Source organism: Plasmodium chabaudi, assembly GCF_900002335.3.
Source record: "Plasmodium chabaudi chabaudi strain AS genome assembly, chromosome: 8".
Lineage (NCBI taxonomy): Eukaryota > Apicomplexa > Aconoidasida > Haemosporida > Plasmodiidae > Plasmodium > Plasmodium chabaudi.
Genome location: NC_030108.2, coordinates 1243923 through 1263273, shown reverse-complemented (window position 1 = coordinate 1263273; position 19351 = coordinate 1243923). Strand labels below are relative to the sequence as shown.

At 23.7% G+C, this 19351-nt stretch overlaps 7 protein-coding genes across 7 annotated transcripts; 3 read left to right on the top strand and 4 right to left on the bottom strand.

Moving 5' to 3' along the window:
• Positions 1-549: 549 nt before the first annotated feature.
• PCHAS_0833300 (profilin, putative) lies at positions 550-1753 on the bottom strand (the record flags this gene model as incomplete). Its single annotated transcript, XM_016797967.1, has 4 exons — positions 550-620; positions 773-1031; positions 1304-1417; positions 1673-1753. 4 exons carry the CDS (start codon positions 1751-1753, stop codon positions 550-552), a joined length of 525 nt encoding a protein of 174 aa, XP_016653866.1.
• Positions 1754-4260: 2507 nt separating this feature from the next.
• PCHAS_0833200 (protein MAM3, putative) lies at positions 4261-7682 on the top strand (the record flags this gene model as incomplete). The annotated part of the gene is made up of 5 exons (XM_016797966.1): positions 4261-4324; positions 4434-4829; positions 4981-7329; positions 7482-7538; positions 7636-7682. The coding sequence occupies 5 exons, from the start codon at positions 4261-4263 to the stop codon at positions 7680-7682; spliced, it is 2913 nt and encodes a 970-aa protein (XP_016653865.1).
• A 137-nt stretch (positions 7683-7819) lies between these two features.
• PCHAS_0833100 (conserved Plasmodium protein, unknown function) lies at positions 7820-8838 on the bottom strand (the record flags this gene model as incomplete). The annotated part of the gene is made up of 5 exons (XM_016797965.1): positions 7820-7959; positions 8104-8139; positions 8260-8287; positions 8611-8650; positions 8789-8838. The coding sequence occupies 5 exons, from the start codon at positions 8836-8838 to the stop codon at positions 7820-7822; spliced, it is 294 nt and encodes a 97-aa protein (XP_016653864.1).
• Positions 8839-10561: 1723 nt separating this feature from the next.
• Positions 10562-11726, top strand: PCHAS_0833000 (adenylate kinase-like protein 2, putative; the record flags this gene model as incomplete). The annotated part of the gene is made up of 4 exons (XM_738690.2): positions 10562-10904; positions 11033-11345; positions 11441-11534; positions 11652-11726. 4 exons carry the CDS (start codon positions 10562-10564, stop codon positions 11724-11726), a joined length of 825 nt encoding a protein of 274 aa, XP_743783.2.
• A 1250-nt stretch (positions 11727-12976) lies between these two features.
• Positions 12977-13804, top strand: PCHAS_0832900 (proteasome subunit beta type-6, putative; the record flags this gene model as incomplete). The annotated part of the gene is made up of 1 exon (XM_735858.2): positions 12977-13804. The coding sequence occupies one exon, from the start codon at positions 12977-12979 to the stop codon at positions 13802-13804; it is 828 nt and encodes a 275-aa protein (XP_740951.2).
• Positions 13805-14202: 398 nt separating this feature from the next.
• PCHAS_0832800 (PIH1 domain-containing protein, putative) lies at positions 14203-16348 on the bottom strand (the record flags this gene model as incomplete). The annotated part of the gene is made up of 2 exons (XM_737795.2): positions 14203-15845; positions 15979-16348. 2 exons carry the CDS (start codon positions 16346-16348, stop codon positions 14203-14205), a joined length of 2013 nt encoding a protein of 670 aa, XP_742888.2.
• A 570-nt stretch (positions 16349-16918) lies between these two features.
• PCHAS_0832700 (conserved protein, unknown function) lies at positions 16919-17795 on the bottom strand (the record flags this gene model as incomplete). Its single annotated transcript, XM_016797964.1, has 2 exons — positions 16919-17575; positions 17700-17795. 2 exons carry the CDS (start codon positions 17793-17795, stop codon positions 16919-16921), a joined length of 753 nt encoding a protein of 250 aa, XP_016653863.1.
• Between the last annotated feature and the right edge of the window lie 1556 nt (positions 17796-19351).

Genomic DNA, 19351 nt, shown 5'->3' with positions numbered 1-19351 from the left:
TCAACAAAGCTGATAAAAATGGGCATTATTCAGCCATTTTTGTGTCTTTTCATATTTGATAAATAGAACTATAAACGAAAAAAAGAAATTTTAAATATACTTTTTCATTTTTCTTAAACAACACAGATTGTGTTCCCTTTTATTTTATTCACAAAAAACGGTTTTAAAATTTTGCATATATATATATTATGTTTCATGTGTAGTTTTTATGGAATATCAACGTTCTACTTTTTTAATAAAAGCCTTATTATAGCATAATGAATGAAAGGCATAAGAAAAAAGCTTTATACTTAGGCAATATAAATTATATATAAAAAAATGTACATATGCACATGCATATGAATAATGTAACCAAAAAAACATGACATCCATAAAATTGGAAAATGACCATGGTATTGTTATATAATCGTCAATGTGTAATGCAGCGTTTTGCTAATTAAAGGTAGGGAATATAAATAATGCACACACATGTATGTATACATTTCAATGTATATACACATATATGCCCATATTATATTATTCACATTTTTATAATATCTTTTCTTCATTTTATGCGGCCCCTGCATCAGTGCTTTCGGCTAACTCTTTTGAAAATGCCAATGCTGCATTTTTAGAATTTCCTACAAATAAAATAAAATAGTTATCGAATAAGTGCAATATATTCGGATAGCCATAATGCAATTCATTATATGTACATAAATAAGGACGCAAAAAACGTATTGCATTATTCATATTCAATGAAACGGCTTCTTTGCTTTTTTAATATTTTTACCCCTATCTTGCTCCTTTTCTTCATCATATAAAACGATTAATATATGACCACCGCCAACTTTAATTATGTGCATACCTCCCTTTAATTTTGCACACGTAGCAACATCAAAACTATATCCCTCATAGTCTAAACCTTTCTCCATATTTATAAATTGATATTTTGTTCCACCTAGCCAAATTCCATCAGGTGCATAGCCCTCATTAAACATTGTCAAAATTGTTTGTCCCTCTGAAATCGTTTTTGTACTTTTATTGCCATTCTGAAATTTTTTAATTTATCCAACGAAAAAAAAAAAAAATAAATATGGTTAGCATAAATAGCGAAAAAAAAAAAAAATTTTTTTTTTAATAAAATATAAATATTTTGGCTAGCTATTATCAAAATAAAACTTTTTCATACACACACATAGATCAAATTTTAAGACTTCAAGAATAGGAATACACTTTCATAATAATCCATTTAATAAAAAGTAAAACATTTTTGATAAATATATAATTTATTGTATTTAATATTCTATGTTTTGTCTCTTACCTCATCTTCAATTTCTATATCATAATCTTCTTTATAAAAAAGCGACCATTTATCAAAGTCTGGATTATTTTCATCGGGGGCTGCTACACATTCATATACAACTCCATCTTCTTCCTATAATGTCATACAAAAAAATGCATTAAAAAAATGTATTAAAAAAAATGCAATAAAATTGGCATGTGTATTATGCAAAATAAAGCATATAAATGTGTAAAAAATAAAAAGGTGTGCCATCAAAAGTTGAGAAGGCTATATGAGTTTGCACACTTCAAACTAATCAATACACCCACGACCGTATATAATAATAAAGCATGCCCTAATGTAACACGTTGTCAATCCATGTATATTATTTCTATTTTTTTATTATACTGAAGCTAATCCTGCAGCAGAAACTTGGTTTGTTGCTAAAAGCTTATCGTTTAAAAAATTTTCCCATGAATACTCTTCCATTTTGTAACTTTAAAAATTATTTATATGATAGGATGTAATTTAAAAAAAATATAAAAAAAACAATAAAATCGAAACAATTATAAAGAGGGCTTAAAAAATATTATATGAGGAAAAGGAAGCATTAATAGTTTGTTTATTGCTTTTTAAAAGAGCAAAAAATAAATAAAATGAAATAAAAAAATTAAAATAAAATAAATAAAAGGGGGGAAATGGAAGAAGCCTCACACCGATCAAATACATAAATTTGCAAATGCATGAATAAAATTATATTTATATATTTTAAACTTAATATATATCTGTTTTATAGGTGCTATATAAAATATGCTGAAAAGAAAGTGTGCGTTGCAGTCTTAATGAAAATTGTGCCTATGTATACTATCTTTACACACATTGTGATATTTAAAATGTTTTATGTAAATTCATCTACAATATTTTGCCATTTGTTTCCTCGACAAATAAATATAGCTTTTAAATAAAATATAAAATTCAAAGAGAAAAATTGTGATATTTTTAAGAGCAAATCATAAAATGCAAAATCCAAAGCCAAATGCACTATTCAAAAAAGAGGTCACTGTATCCATACTTTTTATACATGTTATATTTATTTACTTATTCCTGTGAATGAGCTATATTTTTTTACTCATGCACACTTTCTATTATTTACAAAAATGAATAAATACAACAATATATAACAAATTAAAACAAGCTTGAAAAAAAAAAGAAATATATAGGAATATTTTATATATTGTATCGGTATATTTTTTCAAACTTCAAACAATTACACAATTTTTTTTAACTATTCATAGTTAAGTAAAAAAATGAATAAGCAATTATAAGCATGTGTAATATTCCAATTGTATTGTAAAATAATAATCCTCATATTCAATAAAATAATTATTACACAAATTTTTCATATTATAATACAATTTAAAAAGAAAAAAAAACAAACTTCATTTTTTGTAACCATATTCCAATGGTATACCTTTTATTTTACCCCACATAGTAACATAAAATAAAACGATAAATAAAAATAAGTAGAAAAGAAACACGCTATAATTTAAGAGCAATTCGGAAATATAAAAATTATATGGTCTTGTGCCTTTCTACAATGTGTATACATATATACAAATAATTTTTTTTATTTTTTTGTCTTGTACCTTTCTACATGTTTGTTTTATAAATAAAATTAAAAAAAAATTAAAGCCAAATTTATATTTTTACATAACACTGTTTTATCAATTTTCATCCCAAATGTGTATTTCACATAGTTGTTAACCATATATAAATATAATTACGATCTATATGTACATGTATATGTTGGGTGAATGTAATTATCTTCTATTAAATCTTAAATGGGGGTCCTTCGAAAATAAATAAATAAATAAATAAATAAATAAATAAATAAATATTATACAACCTCCCATGTGTGAGAGAAACAAAAACTGTACCGATATAAAGCAAAAATAGTGTGATATGCTAAACTAAAAGTTATAACACAATTTTAAGAAAAAAAAAGAAAACATATTGGGAATTAAAATTTATTCAAAACAGTCTGATTTATCATTTTTCATGCGGAATGGAAATTTGTATAAAAAAATGTATAATGAAAAGAAAAGGAATTACATATTTTTTTATAAAATAGATAAGTTGGCATTAAAATTGTGCTCTCTTTGTCCATAATGTTTTCCTCATATAATGGGAATAAAATATTTTTACTTATTTAATTATATTTTTAATTTTAATTTGAATTTATGGCATTCTGAAAGTATATATAAGTGTGCATACTCCTTTGTTTCATAAAAATTACATGGCTAACATTGTAAGTAGTATTCGCATAAAAATACGAATTATTGGTATACACTTTTATGGGATGCAAATAATTTGCATATGCTAATCGCATAATGGTTGCTATGCATTTACATTTTCTGCTATCCTAAAATTGGCACAAAAAATGGTGAAATTTGTAAAAAATTGGAAAAAAAAAAAAAAAAAAAAATTTTAATTAAAAAAATGAAAAAAGTGAAAAAATTGTATAAATTTGCAAAAATGCTGAATGGTGAACTAAAAAAAATTCCTCTCGGATTATATGCATACAACAAATATGCGTTTCGAACGATTTTTTCTTTATTCTTTTTTTCTTATCTATAATAAATATATCAGTATATTTTTAAAAAGAGATTGTTGTACAGTCTTTGAATTTTTCTATTTATTTTTTTTTGTTAATATGAAATTAATTTTAAAGAACAAATTAAACAAGAAATAAATAATACATATATCCTCACATAAACCATTGCATAATTGCATAAATACATATTTATGATTTTTGTATATTTGTGCATTTTGCATATTTTGTTTATTATGTGTTTGAAATAATTTGTCCCCATTATTTTGAATAATCTCATTATCGGCAGCGTATTTCCGTTGCTTCACTGTTTTTCACACTATTTCAAACTCTTTATTTCCTGACTTATTCATATATTTTTTTAAATTTTTATTTATCGATTCAAATGCAATTATGGGTAATTATATCTTGCATCGTGGTATGCGGGGTGTTAAGCGCTTTGTTTTCGGGTAATAACAAAAGTACATTCTGTATAAATACTAAGAAATGGGATACGTCAGAAAACTTTAGAGCCTTCATATTTTTATAAACATATGCATATTTGATTTTATTTGACAGGGCTATCCTTGGGGATTATGATGCTTGACACGCTCCAGTTAAACTTATTAATGTTGGTGTCAGAAAAAGATAAAAAGGAATTAAATAATGCAAAAAATGCAAGAAAAATTTTACCTTTACGTAATAACACAAATCAAATTTTAGTAACCTTTATAACTGCAAATGTAATGGTCAATTCTGCTTTTAGTTTATTATTAAGTGAAGTAACAGATGGCTTTACATCTTTTATTATATCAACATTGATTATTACAATTTTTGGGGAGATCATTCCCCAATCTGTGTGTTCAAAACATGGGCTAGCCATTGGTGGCTTTTTTGCCCCCCTCATTCATTGCCTTAAGTTTGCTCTCTACATTTTTGCCAAGCCCATAAGTCTCATCCTGGACCATTTTGTCGGTAAGTCTTCAAAAAGCCACTGCAAAGTTTTCTAATGCTTTGTAAAACTTTTCAAAGTTTTGTAACGCTTTGTAAAATTTTTCAAAGTTTTCTAATGGTTTGTAAAACTTTTCAAAGTTTTATACATGCCTTCAAACTTCCCACTTCGCAGGCAAAAATGTTCTTAACACGTATAACAAAAAACAACTGAAAGCATTAGTGGATATGCACAAAAGTGCAGCAGATATTTTACACGAAGACGAAGCAAAAATAGTAGGGAGTGCCCTTGAAATGTCACAATATAAAGTTAAACATATAATGACAGATATTGATTATGTATTTGGTATTGATTATAATAGTTTTATAAATTATACAACTATTAAGAAAATATTAAAAAGTGGATTTTCAAGAATTCCAGTTTTAAATAGAAATCGATCTGAATGTGTTGTAGGATTAATACATATAAAAGATTTAATAAATATATGGTTTGGTATTAATAAAATAATATTTGATAATAACTATTCTTTTCAGTCTACTAAAAAGTATGACAAATCTAGCTATATAAATTATAGAAAAAAAAATAGGCATAGCATATTTCGTGTCATTAAAAATGCTTCGAAAGTAGCAGAAAAAAACAAATCAGTACTATACACAAATGAGGAATATGGTGACAAAAAACAGAAAAATAAATTATTGGCAAGTAATCCTAATTATGTAGATAGCCAAGCCTATGTCAAAATAAATATCGACACAGATTTCATTGATGAAAACTGTGATGAACCAAATGGCGAGTTAAAAAAAAAATATATGAACAAAGGAAAGGATAAGGGAAAATGTGAAAATAATAAAAAATCAATTACACAAAATGAAATTTTAAACCCTTCTAAATTATTAGAAAAAAAACGAAAAAAAATTAAAAAAATGTATAAAAACCCTTATACAGCCAAAAATAATAAAAATATGGCATTCGTTGAATTTTTAACAGATCAAATGGTAGATAAAGATAATAAAAATAATAATAATATTTCAGAACCAGATGAAATAGTATTTGCTGATATTAAAAAAAAAATAAGAATGTATAACAATATTAATAAAAAACCAATTCATGAAAGATATTTAGAAAATATAAAGAAGGAAAAGAAATCTCCTATTTGTAAAGAGAAAAGTGATAAAGCAAAAAATGCACACACTGATGGAAGTGATAACCAAAGTCAAGTTGACGACACCCACAATAAAACAAATCTCAGTGGTGCTTCTAAAAATATGAATGCCGATGTAAACGATTTTAAAAATCAATATTTTTCACGAACCGCTACAATAAAAGAAAATTTAAATAAAGAAAAAAATATAGAACATATATTTTTAGATATAAAAAATTATATAAGAATAACTAGAAATAAAGATATAGAAATACCAGTTAAATATATATTAAAACATATAGGTAGATATATATATGGAGTAGATTATGATGAAAGTGTATTATCTCTTTTAAGTTTTTTTAAAAATGCAAATAATCATTTTGTTGTTGTAAGAAAAGTTATATATTCTGAAGAATCAGATCCTAAATATTCTCATATTGGTATTACAACTTTAGAAGATGTTATTGAAATTTTATTACAAGAAGAAATATCTGATGAATTTGATTTTATAAAATTAAAAAAAGGTATAGATATACCTAATAATTTTATTTGGAAAAATTCATATGAATCTGTTAATGCATTCGATGCTCATGGTATGTCAAACTGGGACCCAAACAGAGTCGAACCAAACAGTAGTACCAGCATTGAACAAGCAAAAAGAACATCAAGTTCAGGAAAAACTATCATGGAAGTTGATGGTATAAATCATTCTGATACACAATCAGAATGTAATGATGAATTAGATAAATATTCTCATAATATAAAACAAGAAAATCTTAAAGATTCAACTGTCATACTAATTAGTAATAAAAATAATAATAAACAAGTCGAACCTATTAATTATAAAAAAGATATAATATCCTTTTTAAAAGAAAGTATATATTTTAAATATATAGACACACAGTTAATGAATAAATATATTCATGGAACAAAAATATATACTTTAAATAAAAATGAATATCTACTTAAAGATAATACATTTTTAAATTATGCAATTATTATAATAAAAGGAAAAGTCAAAAATCTAAAATCAAATATTTCCACAAGTGGAGATAAATGCTTTATTGGATTAGAAGCTTTAGGTCCTTGTAATATTATTGAACTTTTTAATAGTATTATTGAAAAAAGAATTAATGTTATAAAAAATTATGAAGAAAAAAAAAAAAAAAAAAGTAACAATAAAAATAGAATATCTATGATTTTAAAAAAAACAAAATTATATGAAAATAAATATCCCAATGAGGAAGAAACAGAAAATAATTATATTCATACACCTAGTAAAGATTTATCAAATTCATATGTTCTTCAAAAAAATATAAATATCTTATTTAAAAAATGGTATACACAGCATATATATTTTAATAAAATTACTTATGTCACAGGTTAGTCAAAATATATATATAATTATTCATACTAGTTTATGCATAATCAAATATATGCTAAGTATTCGCAAACAATAATTATGCATTCGGAACTAGCCATGTTTTGTTGACCTCGTCTTCATCCTTCCATTTTGCTTTTCTCACCTTTGCAGAAACGGACTGTGAATATATACTTCTTTCAAAAAATGAATATATGGATATGATCATAGGTAAGATAAAATATTCCTCTTGCAAAGGAACCCATTTTTTGACTCCTCCTTTATCTATCTCATTTTTTTTTCTTTAATTTTTTTCACACTTTTTCAGAGTCTTATGAAAATAACAAAGTTGACGAGATTATTGAAAATAGCTAGCTGGTCACTAATTTTTTTTTTTTTTCAAATTTAATATGTCATGGTTTGGTGCTCACTTGAGCATGTTTATTATTTTCAACTATTCTTATAATCACTTAATTATTTTTTGTCCCACAATTGGCCTTAAACCGAACGAGTTAAATGCACTCTTCGAATAAGTTTTCTTCATTTATATTACATGTATTTGCACAAAAATATAAAGAGAAAACTAAAGTGGAGGCAATAATTGTTGAACTCAAAACTGCAAGGGAAAATCCAACTGCTCCGACACCGAGACCTACATTAAGGAATCCAAAAAAGAAGAAACAAAATAATTAAATCGAATCTATTTCACTATCTAGACTTAACAAGAACAATACATTGAATAAAACAAAATTAATATTGTAATCCATTTTTTTTAGTGAACAAATTGGATAATTACCTGCTCCATATATAATATTGCCAACTAAACCGTACTCTACAAAAATGTTGAATATATGAATAACAAAATAAAGAAAATAAAACAAATAAATAGAATAAGATAATGCAAAAGCGTATACACATTTTTAACTATTCCCTTTCAGACCTTGATACTCACCATTTTTATCGTCGTTGCTTGAGTTATCCTATAAAAAAAAAAAATCAAAAATAAATAAGCAACCAAATAATAAGTAAGTAAATAAGTAACAGGAGACAAATAATAATATGATATACATATGAACAGTATACATTTCGGTATGCTATATGCACACTTTGCAATTTGTTTATTATGCATTTATAATTTTAAAACGAAGAATTAATAAATGCACAATGTTTATGTAATTCCTTCATAACAGGGTGTGTATATGTAAATAAAACTGCATATACACATCCATATGTATCCATAAATTGAATCGTGTAAGTGTGCTTCGTTATTTCTTAGTATTTTCTTTTTTTATATATTTCTTACAATTGATTTTTTCGAGGAAACGTCGAATTCATCTTGATCGCTGTTAAAAATAATTTTTTATGTAAATTTTTTTAATATATGTGAATAAATGTTTTGTTGCGTTTTATAGAATATATATATATCACCATTTCGATATACATATTTTGCTTTTAAGTAACTTTTTTTTAAATATACACACCTTAACGACACTCTTCGAAAATGCCCATTATACAATTTCTTTAGCATCATTTTCGCTAATATATATTTTGTTATTATATAAAACAAGCTTGTTAAAAAATTATATACTTATATAATAAATAATAAATGATTCGTATTAGCTTTAAAGTAAATTGGCGTCCGTATATATCACTGAATTACATCTATAGAAAATTAAAAAATAAAATGTTTTAAAAATTAATGAAACCAATCAAAATGCTTAACCAAATTAATTATAAAAAAATATGAACAATTTTTTTTTATTAATATATTGTGTATAATTTTTTTTACTCGTTAACGTAAATTCAAGGAAATTTGTAGACAGTTGATCAAGTGATAGCTCAGTGTTTAATTTAATAATTATTGGCTTTTATTTATATACATATTTATCCTTATATAATAATTTTTCGTTTTTTGACATTGGATATATTAAATTTTTTATTTTTTTAACTATATTTATTAAAAGGAAAATTTTTTTTTTTTTACAACAATTTTTCTACCACGTACATAATAAATTGCATGTGTGTAGCTATTAAAATTTTCCAAAAAAAAAAATCGACATAATTTTCTGGGAAATTTGACCCCATAAATTATTAATTTCGCTTTATCTCCATTTATTTTATGAACAGTTCATATTTATATTATTCTAGCCAAAATAATTTTACCTAAATACATAATTTTTATTTAAATTATTTAGAGAGTGTTCAAAGTTTTCCAATTAAAATTACCAATTTAAAAAAAAATATGTGGTGTGTACATTTATATATATAATTATATTCGAAATTTTTTAAACACTTTTTCTCTTTTTTTTACATTATAAATTTGAATAAAATTCCCTTTTCCTATCTTTTAAAAAGCAACACTTTTATTTTATCTATATAAATAAACACACGTATATTATTTGTATTTGTGAACTTTTATTAAGCCACGATTTTTGTTCCACCAACACAAGTTTTATTGCACCCAACTCAAAATCATTAAACCATTTGTTTTTACAAAATTCAACAATTTTGGTTCCGCCCTTTTCGCCGCTTTCGATAAATATAATTAATTAAGGATGGTATAAATATGAAAAGAAATTTTCCGTAACTGTGTCAATTTTTTTTCTTAATATAATAAAAAGACGCCTTATTTTTTCTTTGGAAAATAATAAAATTTTTCAAATATCTATACTTATAATTAACAAAAAAAATGGATATCAAAAACACAGAATTTTGTAAATGTCTTTTAGAAAATTTTCATAACAAAAAAAAATATAAGACAAATAGATATGAAACGCATTATGTGCATATAAAGAAAAATAATACTCTCCATATTAATTCACGATAAATTATGCTTTTAATTTTAAATGGCTATTTAAAAAAAATGATGCAAATGTCATTTTCTCTTTCACATTTTTTCATTCCCATTTTCCAAATTATTCGAAAAATAAATCAGCATGCTCAATTTTTCGATATGCATATAATAAAAGTAGTATATACAGTTAAGCAAAATAATATAGACAATACTTACCCGCATGTTTATTAAAAGGCTTTGTGAAATGTCCACATTTCGGTATATTATAATTCTTTGAATTATATACTATTTTCTCTCTATATATATATCGGAATAGTTCTATATGAAAATAGGCATATGTATGTGCATGTGAATAGGTATATTTGTTCTCCTTTTTGAATAAATCCAAAGATTGTTTATTAATATTATAAAATTTGTAAAATAAAAAAAAACAGCCAAATATACATATAAATACGAAAATATGGAAACACTATTAGATAGTGAAACTCTGAAAAAATACGAAGAAGAAACGAACGAATATATTAACAAAAAAAACGTTGAAAAACTATTTGATATTATTGCAAAAAATGTTTTAATTAATAAACCGGATAATGTATACTTATATATATATAACAATATATATTCATTTCTTTTAAATAAAATATTCATAATTGGACCACCTTCATTAAAAATTACATCAACTATATCTTCGGCTATTGCTACTTCGTTTGACTACTACCATTTTAATGCGACACATTTAGTTAGCTCATACATTTCTAGTAACGAAAACGATACCCAAGATAAACAATCAAATCAAATATTAAGTATGTAGAAATAATAACATAATAACATGCATTTTATGTGTGCCTTTCTCTATGAGCCATAATACTATGCTTAAAAGGTGGCACGATCTAATTTTTCGAAATTCTTTAAATATTTTTTTTTTCAACAGTAAACGATGATATAATATGCTCTGCTGTTAAAACGCATATAACCAATTTAGACGCAAAACAAAAAAGGGGTTATGTTGTTGAAGATTTTCCAAAGACTAATTTACAAGCAAATAGCTGCCTTCAATATTTGCCTTCTCATGTTTTTATATTAATTGCTGATGAGGAATATATATATGAAAAATACGAAGAAGAAAATAATATAAAAATAATGTTAGATAGTAATAATCAGGTTTATGATGAACAATCAAATTTGTTTGAAATAAAAGAAATAAATACACACCCTTTGAAAGAAAAAGTAAAAGAATATTTAAGGTAAGTCAACTATTTTTTTATTCCCTTTCACCAAACAACCAAAAATGATTATAATCTTAAATGTAACAACAAATTTACATAAAAAAATATCACAGATCTATTCCAGGCGTATTAGAAGTTATTGGAAATAATAAGAATGTAATAAATTTAAGAGATGTTGATGAAAAAGATGTTGTCGATCAAATTGTGGTAATACGAATAGCAACATATACGTCTGCAAACTTTTTCATATTGCTTGTGCTCATAATTTGGTCCATATAATTAAGTTTCATAAATATTTGTATGCTTTACATATTTCTTATCAAGAGTATGGTGGCTAAAAATAAAGATGAATGGGACTCACTATTCTCTGATGATACTTCGGATAAAGATAAAGAATGAACTGATCAATTATAAAGACTTATTTATCGATAGTTAACCATATAGATATGTATATTTTACATATGTAAGCATACACACATGAGTCTCAATTTTGTAGAAAGAATGTAAATGGCAAGTAGCTATTTTCTTTTACTAAGAATGTTAAAGATGAAAGAAAATGCTTCATATTTTACCAAGTTAAATAACTATTTTTCAATAATTTTTGACATAACTATTTATAATTTTTTTTTTAATGTTTAAATTTTTTATATAATAAAAATGACATTCAACTTGGGGTTTTATAAAATGGAAAACTGGGATTTCCTTCAAAAAAAAGAAATAAATTGTGTATTTACCTTTGTTGTTACAATAATTATAACTATAAAAGGTTAGAGAGATAAAAAAATTAATACTACATTATATAATATGACATACATTTGGCTGGTAAAAATATGGTGTAAATTTATTGCAAAACTATGTGAAAAAAAATAAAATTAAATTGATGTAGCAAACTACAAAAATTGCTATAAACCTATTCAATATAATAAAAACCTTAGAAAAAAAAATAATGTAAGGTATATGCACATACATATATAGTGTATTACTTTTTCTTTTTTCCCTATTACATATGCTTAATGTAAATAATGAAAGTGGGGATGCATTTCTCTTTATAAAAAAATTATTTATAAGAATATAATATTTTGTGTTTAATTATTTTTTTTCTTATATAAAAAAATGATAAAAAAAAATATTTAAATGAAACAAACTTGTACATACTAAATAAATGAATTATCAATAAGTTATTATTTTTTGTTTATATTTTTATCATTCTCTAAATATATATTATTATTCCTATTTAGAATTTTCATTTAATAGTATATTCTTATAGGGTGATAAAACTACAAATAACAATTTCTATATTTATATCAAAACTGTAAAGGCTTACTAAAATAACTTTTTAGTTTGAAGAACCTTTTAAAGTATTTCCTTCGTGTGACAAAAGGTAGCCACATATATATATATATATATATATATATATGCAAATATAATAGCTATACCTTTTTTTCTTTTCAACCTATACACATTTCTCCTTCTCACTTTTACATTATAGTAAACAAGTCGAAGCTAAAAAATTAAGAAAAAAACAAAGTACACACAAAATTAGAAGCATAAATTGGTAGAAGGTTCCTTCGTTAATTTTATTTCTTTTGCATTATTTACACTCGTAGAAAAATCATACTTCACTTCTTACACATTTCATTGCGGAAAAGATGGAGGTAGAACCCATGAAGATGTACAAAATAAACCAAGACTCAATTAATAATGAATATGATATTAGGACCCCTATATCTGATGGTACAACAATTATCGGGATAATATATGAACATGGTGTTATGCTAGCTTGTGATACTCGAACATCATCTGGAACTTTTGTTAGTAATAAGTGTTCAAGAAAAATAAATAGAATCAATGAAAATATTTATGTATGTAGAAGTGGTGCATCTGCACATAGCCAAAAAGTAATTGAAGTAATAAAACATTATTGTGCATCTATGAAAAGTGAAAATCGTAAAAAAGGTCGATTCCATGAAGATGAAATCATAACAGATGATATAAATGATGAAGAAATTGATGTTAACCAAATTAATAATATAAATAATAATAGTGTAATAGCTCAAAATAAGTATTACTATGATGATAAATTTATGGATTATAATCCATTAGTAGAAAATGTTGCATATATAACAAAAAAACTTATATATGCAAATAATAATTTTTTATCGTGTGGTTTAATATTTGGTGGTTATGATAAAGTAAAAAAACAACAATTATATTCTGTTAATTTAAATGGGAGTATAATTCAGAAACATGATTATGCAGTTAGTGGAAGTGGAAGTATCTATATTCAATCTTATTTACAAGATAAATATAAACAAAATATGACGAAAAAAGAATGTTTTGATCTCATTCTAAATTGTGTTAAATATGCTATATATAATGATAATAGTAGTGGTGGTATTATAAGAATTTTAAATATTACAAAACTTTTTGTTGAAGAATATACAGTCACTAACACTCAAATACATTTCGATTACTAACCTCGAAATCGTAGCATCCTTTGAGGAAAGACGGAATTGTACTAGCACATTCTTGGAGAATGGTTTTCCACAGTATTTCTTTATTGCCTATAATTTTTTATTCCTTTTTTTCTTTCTATACTTAACTTTTTAAAAACGCTGCATAGTCGCCCGTTTATCAAGCATGACATGGCATTCTATGCACAATAACTTAAATTTTTATCAAATTTTTACAAAGTAAATAAGTATACACATCTTATTACCATTATTGTCATACTTTGTATGAAATGGGAATAAAATGGCTGTAAAAAAGATTCACTACCCACGATTAAGCGTGTTCAAATATATAAAGAAATGTTAAACATAAAGGAAATAATTAAAAATAGTTGCAACAAAAAATGAATAAATCGAATTATATTTCATATATATGCTGCCCATAAGATACATGAAAAAAATGTGTCCTTGTTCATATTGTCATACATGTTAACATCATTTAAAAGTTCTTCTTCATTAAATTCAAAAATTAAATTTTCCTTCACGCTTTCATCTTTATCTTTTTTCACTACATAGCCAGTTTTGTTATTACACTCCTTTAATATATAATCTTTTCTATCATGAACCATCTCTATTTTTAAATTTTTAGAAGTACAATCATTTTCGACATCCTTTGTATTATTTTTACTATTTTTATAGTTTGATAAATTAGATAAATCCACATTACATTCATCTATGTCATTCTTATCGTTATTCATATCACTTTTTAAATAAATTTTTTTTTCTTTTTTATTATTTTCATCAGATGCACATGGTTCTATATCACTAGGCTTGTCTCTATAATCTTTGTTAACCTTTTCATCTATGTTAAAATTAAAAATATCTTTTTTTTCATCAAAATCTAGGCAACTATTTGCTGGATCGTTGGGGCTATTTACTACTATGTTGTCTGTACATATAGGTTGCTCTATTGGTATGTCTTTCTCATTTTCCGACCCTTTTTCTGCGTATTTTTCTGATAAAGAGTTTGCATAATTTAATGACATATTTTTATTAGATTTTCCAGAATGTTTTATTTCTTCCTTTTCGTTTTGTGCTGCTTTTGCTTCGTAATCCTTCACTAAATCATCGATATAATCCAACGAATCTGGACCTTCTTTTTTTTCATCTATTTTTTCATCTATTTTTTCATCTATTTTTTCATCTATTTTTTCATCCATTTTTTCATCTTTTTTTTCATCTATTTCTTTATAAACATGTTCTTTATACATCTTTTCAGTATAACTCTTGACAAACTCTTTACATAAATTTAAATAAATTTCAATAATTTTTTTTTTATTTTTTAAAATACATAAATAATCTTTTGAATCACATGGGTAAGGTAAATCAATTATTAAATTGTCTTCAATATTGTTAAACATAACTTCCATTTTTTTTTCCTTTATATCTATCTTAATATCTTTTTTATTAATATAATTATCAGTATTTATTAAAATTTTTATTTTATTTGGTAAATTTAAAGAAATCTGTTCATACTCTTTTAGTTTGAAAAAGGATGATGTATTTAGTGAGCCTTGATGATATATATAATACTTTTTTTTTTCTGTTTTTTTCAGACTTTTCAAAGGATCTTCCTTTTCATATGAATTTGGGTCCTTATCATCAGGTTGTATCACGTTATTCTCATCGTGGTGCATGCTGTTTTTTATTTCCGTTTTTATTTTACTTTTGTTCAAAAGTTGATTAACATCATTTTCTGTTGTAACAGTTTCTTTATCTTCGAACTCTTTTTTTAATTTGTCTAGCTTCTTTTCTTCATCAATCAAAACGCTTTTTATTATAGAATTTTTGTTTATACATAATAAAAAAGGCTTATCACCTTTACAAATTATATCATTTAAAATTTTATAGTCTCTACATATCTTTTCATTATCTTTCATAAAGTTTTGTTCTATACATTGACAAACATTTTCGAGCAAAAAATTTAAAACTTCATTGTACGCCCTTATTGCATCCACAGTCGAAGGATTCACACAGCAATCGACCGTAAGACAGCATATATTGTCTCCTAAAAGTAGGTAGCAATAATTATAGTAATAAAGATGAATGCAACTACGCAATATGAAAACATGAATATGTATCGTGATTGTGCAGCAATTTTTCAAAACACTTTTACCATTTCATTCATTTTCATTTTTTACCTTGCTTGTCAGGTCGAATTTGAGATAGCGAATAAGGTATGCAAATTTTTCCTACTGAAAGATCCTCAAATGAAATACTATAAATACCTGGATGTGTACATATATTTATAAATAAATTTTGATTCATTTGATTTGAATACAAGATCCTTGTTTTAACACAAAATACTTCATTAGGCTTAATTAAAATTTGATCGTTTTTTAATTCCCCTTTAAAATATAGACTTAATAAATAATCCTCTTTTTCTTTTCTATATTTTTCGTCTGATATTTCATCAAAATATTCATCAAATAAAGCTCGAAATTCATGTTGTCTAAAGGCCTTTTGAAATTTTTCTTTCTCTTCGTAACTTATTTTTATATCCTCCATCATGTAAAATTCAAATGTATTCCACAAGCATATGCCGAGAAGACCTTACTATTCTTTTTATTTTTTAAATTAATAAACAGTAAATGCTTATACAATTGTTATCTTATTTAAAGACATACCTATGTCGAATAATTTGAGATAAATTTTTAACTTATTTTTATTTTCCCTTTTTATTAACATTTGTTAGAAATAAAAAAATGTATGTTCATAATAAAAATACGTTTTTATTCCCCTCAAATTTTGTAGGGAAAATATATTAAACGGTCCCTTAAAATTTTCTGTCCTTTTTTTGAAACATTTTAATAGAGACAATAAAACTACTTGCTCTATAGTTATTTATTTTTAATCATAAAATATGTTATGTATACACAAAAAAATTGAATAATAATGAAATAAAATATGTGGAAAAATAAGCAAAACAAAATAATTAAATGAAAATATACTAATCGTATTGAGGGGCGAACAAAATAAAAGCTATATAAAAAGTACACTAGTAGCTAGCTGATTAAGTATAAATATATTCCTCAAAAAAAAATTAATAAATAATAATAGAATAGTGACAAAAATAATAAGCTATAAATGGATTGTGTATAGGATACACTGTAAGTAATTTGGATCCTTAATCTCAACCCTTTTAATATCTTGGTATAATTTTATTGTATGTTCTTTTTCATTGATATTTCTTTCTTTAGTTATGTCTTTAGAGATATTATCATTTAATTTCATTATTGTTTCTTTATTAGAATTAAGAATAAAATATTTATTTGTATCAATATGGTTAAATATGAACCCTATCTTTTTATTAATCACAATTTTAAAGTTTTCACTATCATTTGTACATATATAATTATTATGCCAATTGTAATAAGACAAATCCTTTTTACTTGCATATATATATTTTTTTTTATTTATTTTTTCCTGAACTTTACTATTATTAATGTCTATATAAGAACTGATTTCATATTTTTGTTTATTCAAATATCGAATAAACAAAATAGTTCCAATTTTTTTTTCCCGACAAAAATGTAAATGATAATCTATTATATAAAAAAAATCTTTTACATTAGTATACAATAAATTAATATCATATATTATATTTTCTTTATTTTCTTTTTCTATTGTCTTTTTTTCATTTTTACTCCTTTTTTTGTATGTACTATGAAAATCTTCATAACTTAATATTCCCCGGCTTTTTATGCCTAATGAAAATAACTCAAATATAAGTTCTTCCTTAATAAAAAAAAAAAAAAAAAAAAAATTGTCTTATTAATTAAACAACGTATATTTTATATACCTTAAAAAGATAGTGTAAATACAAGATATAATTATTAATTTATCTTTATTTAATAATTACGTCTTCTATATAAAATAAGTCAGTTGGGGTTATTTTTGTTTTTATATACTCTTCATAGGAATTAAAAGAGAGAATATTGTCTAGCTGATTTTCCATTATTTCTTCATAAAAAAAAAAAAAAAAAAAAAAAAAAAAAACAGCTAGCTAAAATTATATATAAATAAAAGCCTATTGCATATTAAATATAATTAATACACATTATATGTCTTTATTTTTAAATTTTATGGTTTTATTATTTAATATATATTCGTTAAAATGGTAATATGGCGTTCTATATAAATGTACTTACACAAGTATATTCTTTTCTAAACTCAATTTAAGGAGTTTTAAAGATTTTTATTAATATATTTTGTTTAGGTAAACATTTATATTCCTTTAATGTGTAAATACAGTTTTTGTAAAGAATTCGGATTTATTATTTTTGTCTAAAACATTTTAAGTTTATTTTTAAAAAGGGAAAAAGACAAAGTACATATTTTACTTTTCAATTAATACTTTTAAAATAGGCATGTCATATATATTTGTAAAATTTTACCATTAAAGTGGCTATAAAAAATTAAAGTATAATAATTATTTACTTTTTATACATTAATTGAACTATTTTTTATTTCCTTTATGGGCATACTATTATATATATGTGCACATATGTGTGTGCAAATATAAAAGACATTATTTTCTATTAATTAGAGAACAAAATTACTACATATATGTAGATTAATGTTATTATGAAACATTATTTTCCCCTTGAAAATGTGAAAATAATACATAAAGTAAAAGAAAGAGAGAACAAATATATCTTATTGTGAGTTGTTTTCCCTATAAATAATTTACAAAAAAAAGTCTTTAAAACTTCTTTAATACTTATTTAAAAGAAAATGAAATGATAATTACTTTTAAAAATATGCATATAATGAGTCCCCCTTTTCTCATATTTTATTACACACAATAAAAATGTATGTACAAGTTGGAAAAAAGGGAATAAAACTACATATCTATAACCCCCCTTACTGTTTCTTTTGATATATTACCTTTTTATTTTGTGATTTGGATAGACAATAAAAAATAAAAATTCTAAGTAAACATTTTTAGTGGCAATAATTTAGTATTGGTGTGTTTATTAAGAATATCGAAAATTGGTGGTGTAAAATTTTTTATGAATATGAACTTTACGTTTTTTTATTTTACAGTACCAACTAAAATTAAAAATTGTATATAAATAAAATATTAATAAATAATAGTGGGGCCCCTATATATTATGCATTATATATGGTTACTAAAATTTTCTATAAAAATTAAACTTCAAAAAATATCTACACCATAAATAATTATAAATTAAATATATAAGATGGTTTTTCTATAAAATTAAAAATATTGAAACGTTTCATCATTTATAAATGGCAAAATAATATAAATAGGTATAACTACACATTTGCTATATAAAGCAATATTTTTAATAATTAAACAAAAATTTTATCGATATTTTTATAATCTATATTGTGTTTCGAGATTTATATATTTTATTATTTAGCTATAAATGCATATTTTACAAATTAGTATAAAAAAAATAATCTATGGAAAATTTACAAATACTTTGTTTATTTTTTATAGTATAAATATAAAATGTTTTAATGGTAAAATAATTTGAAAAAAAA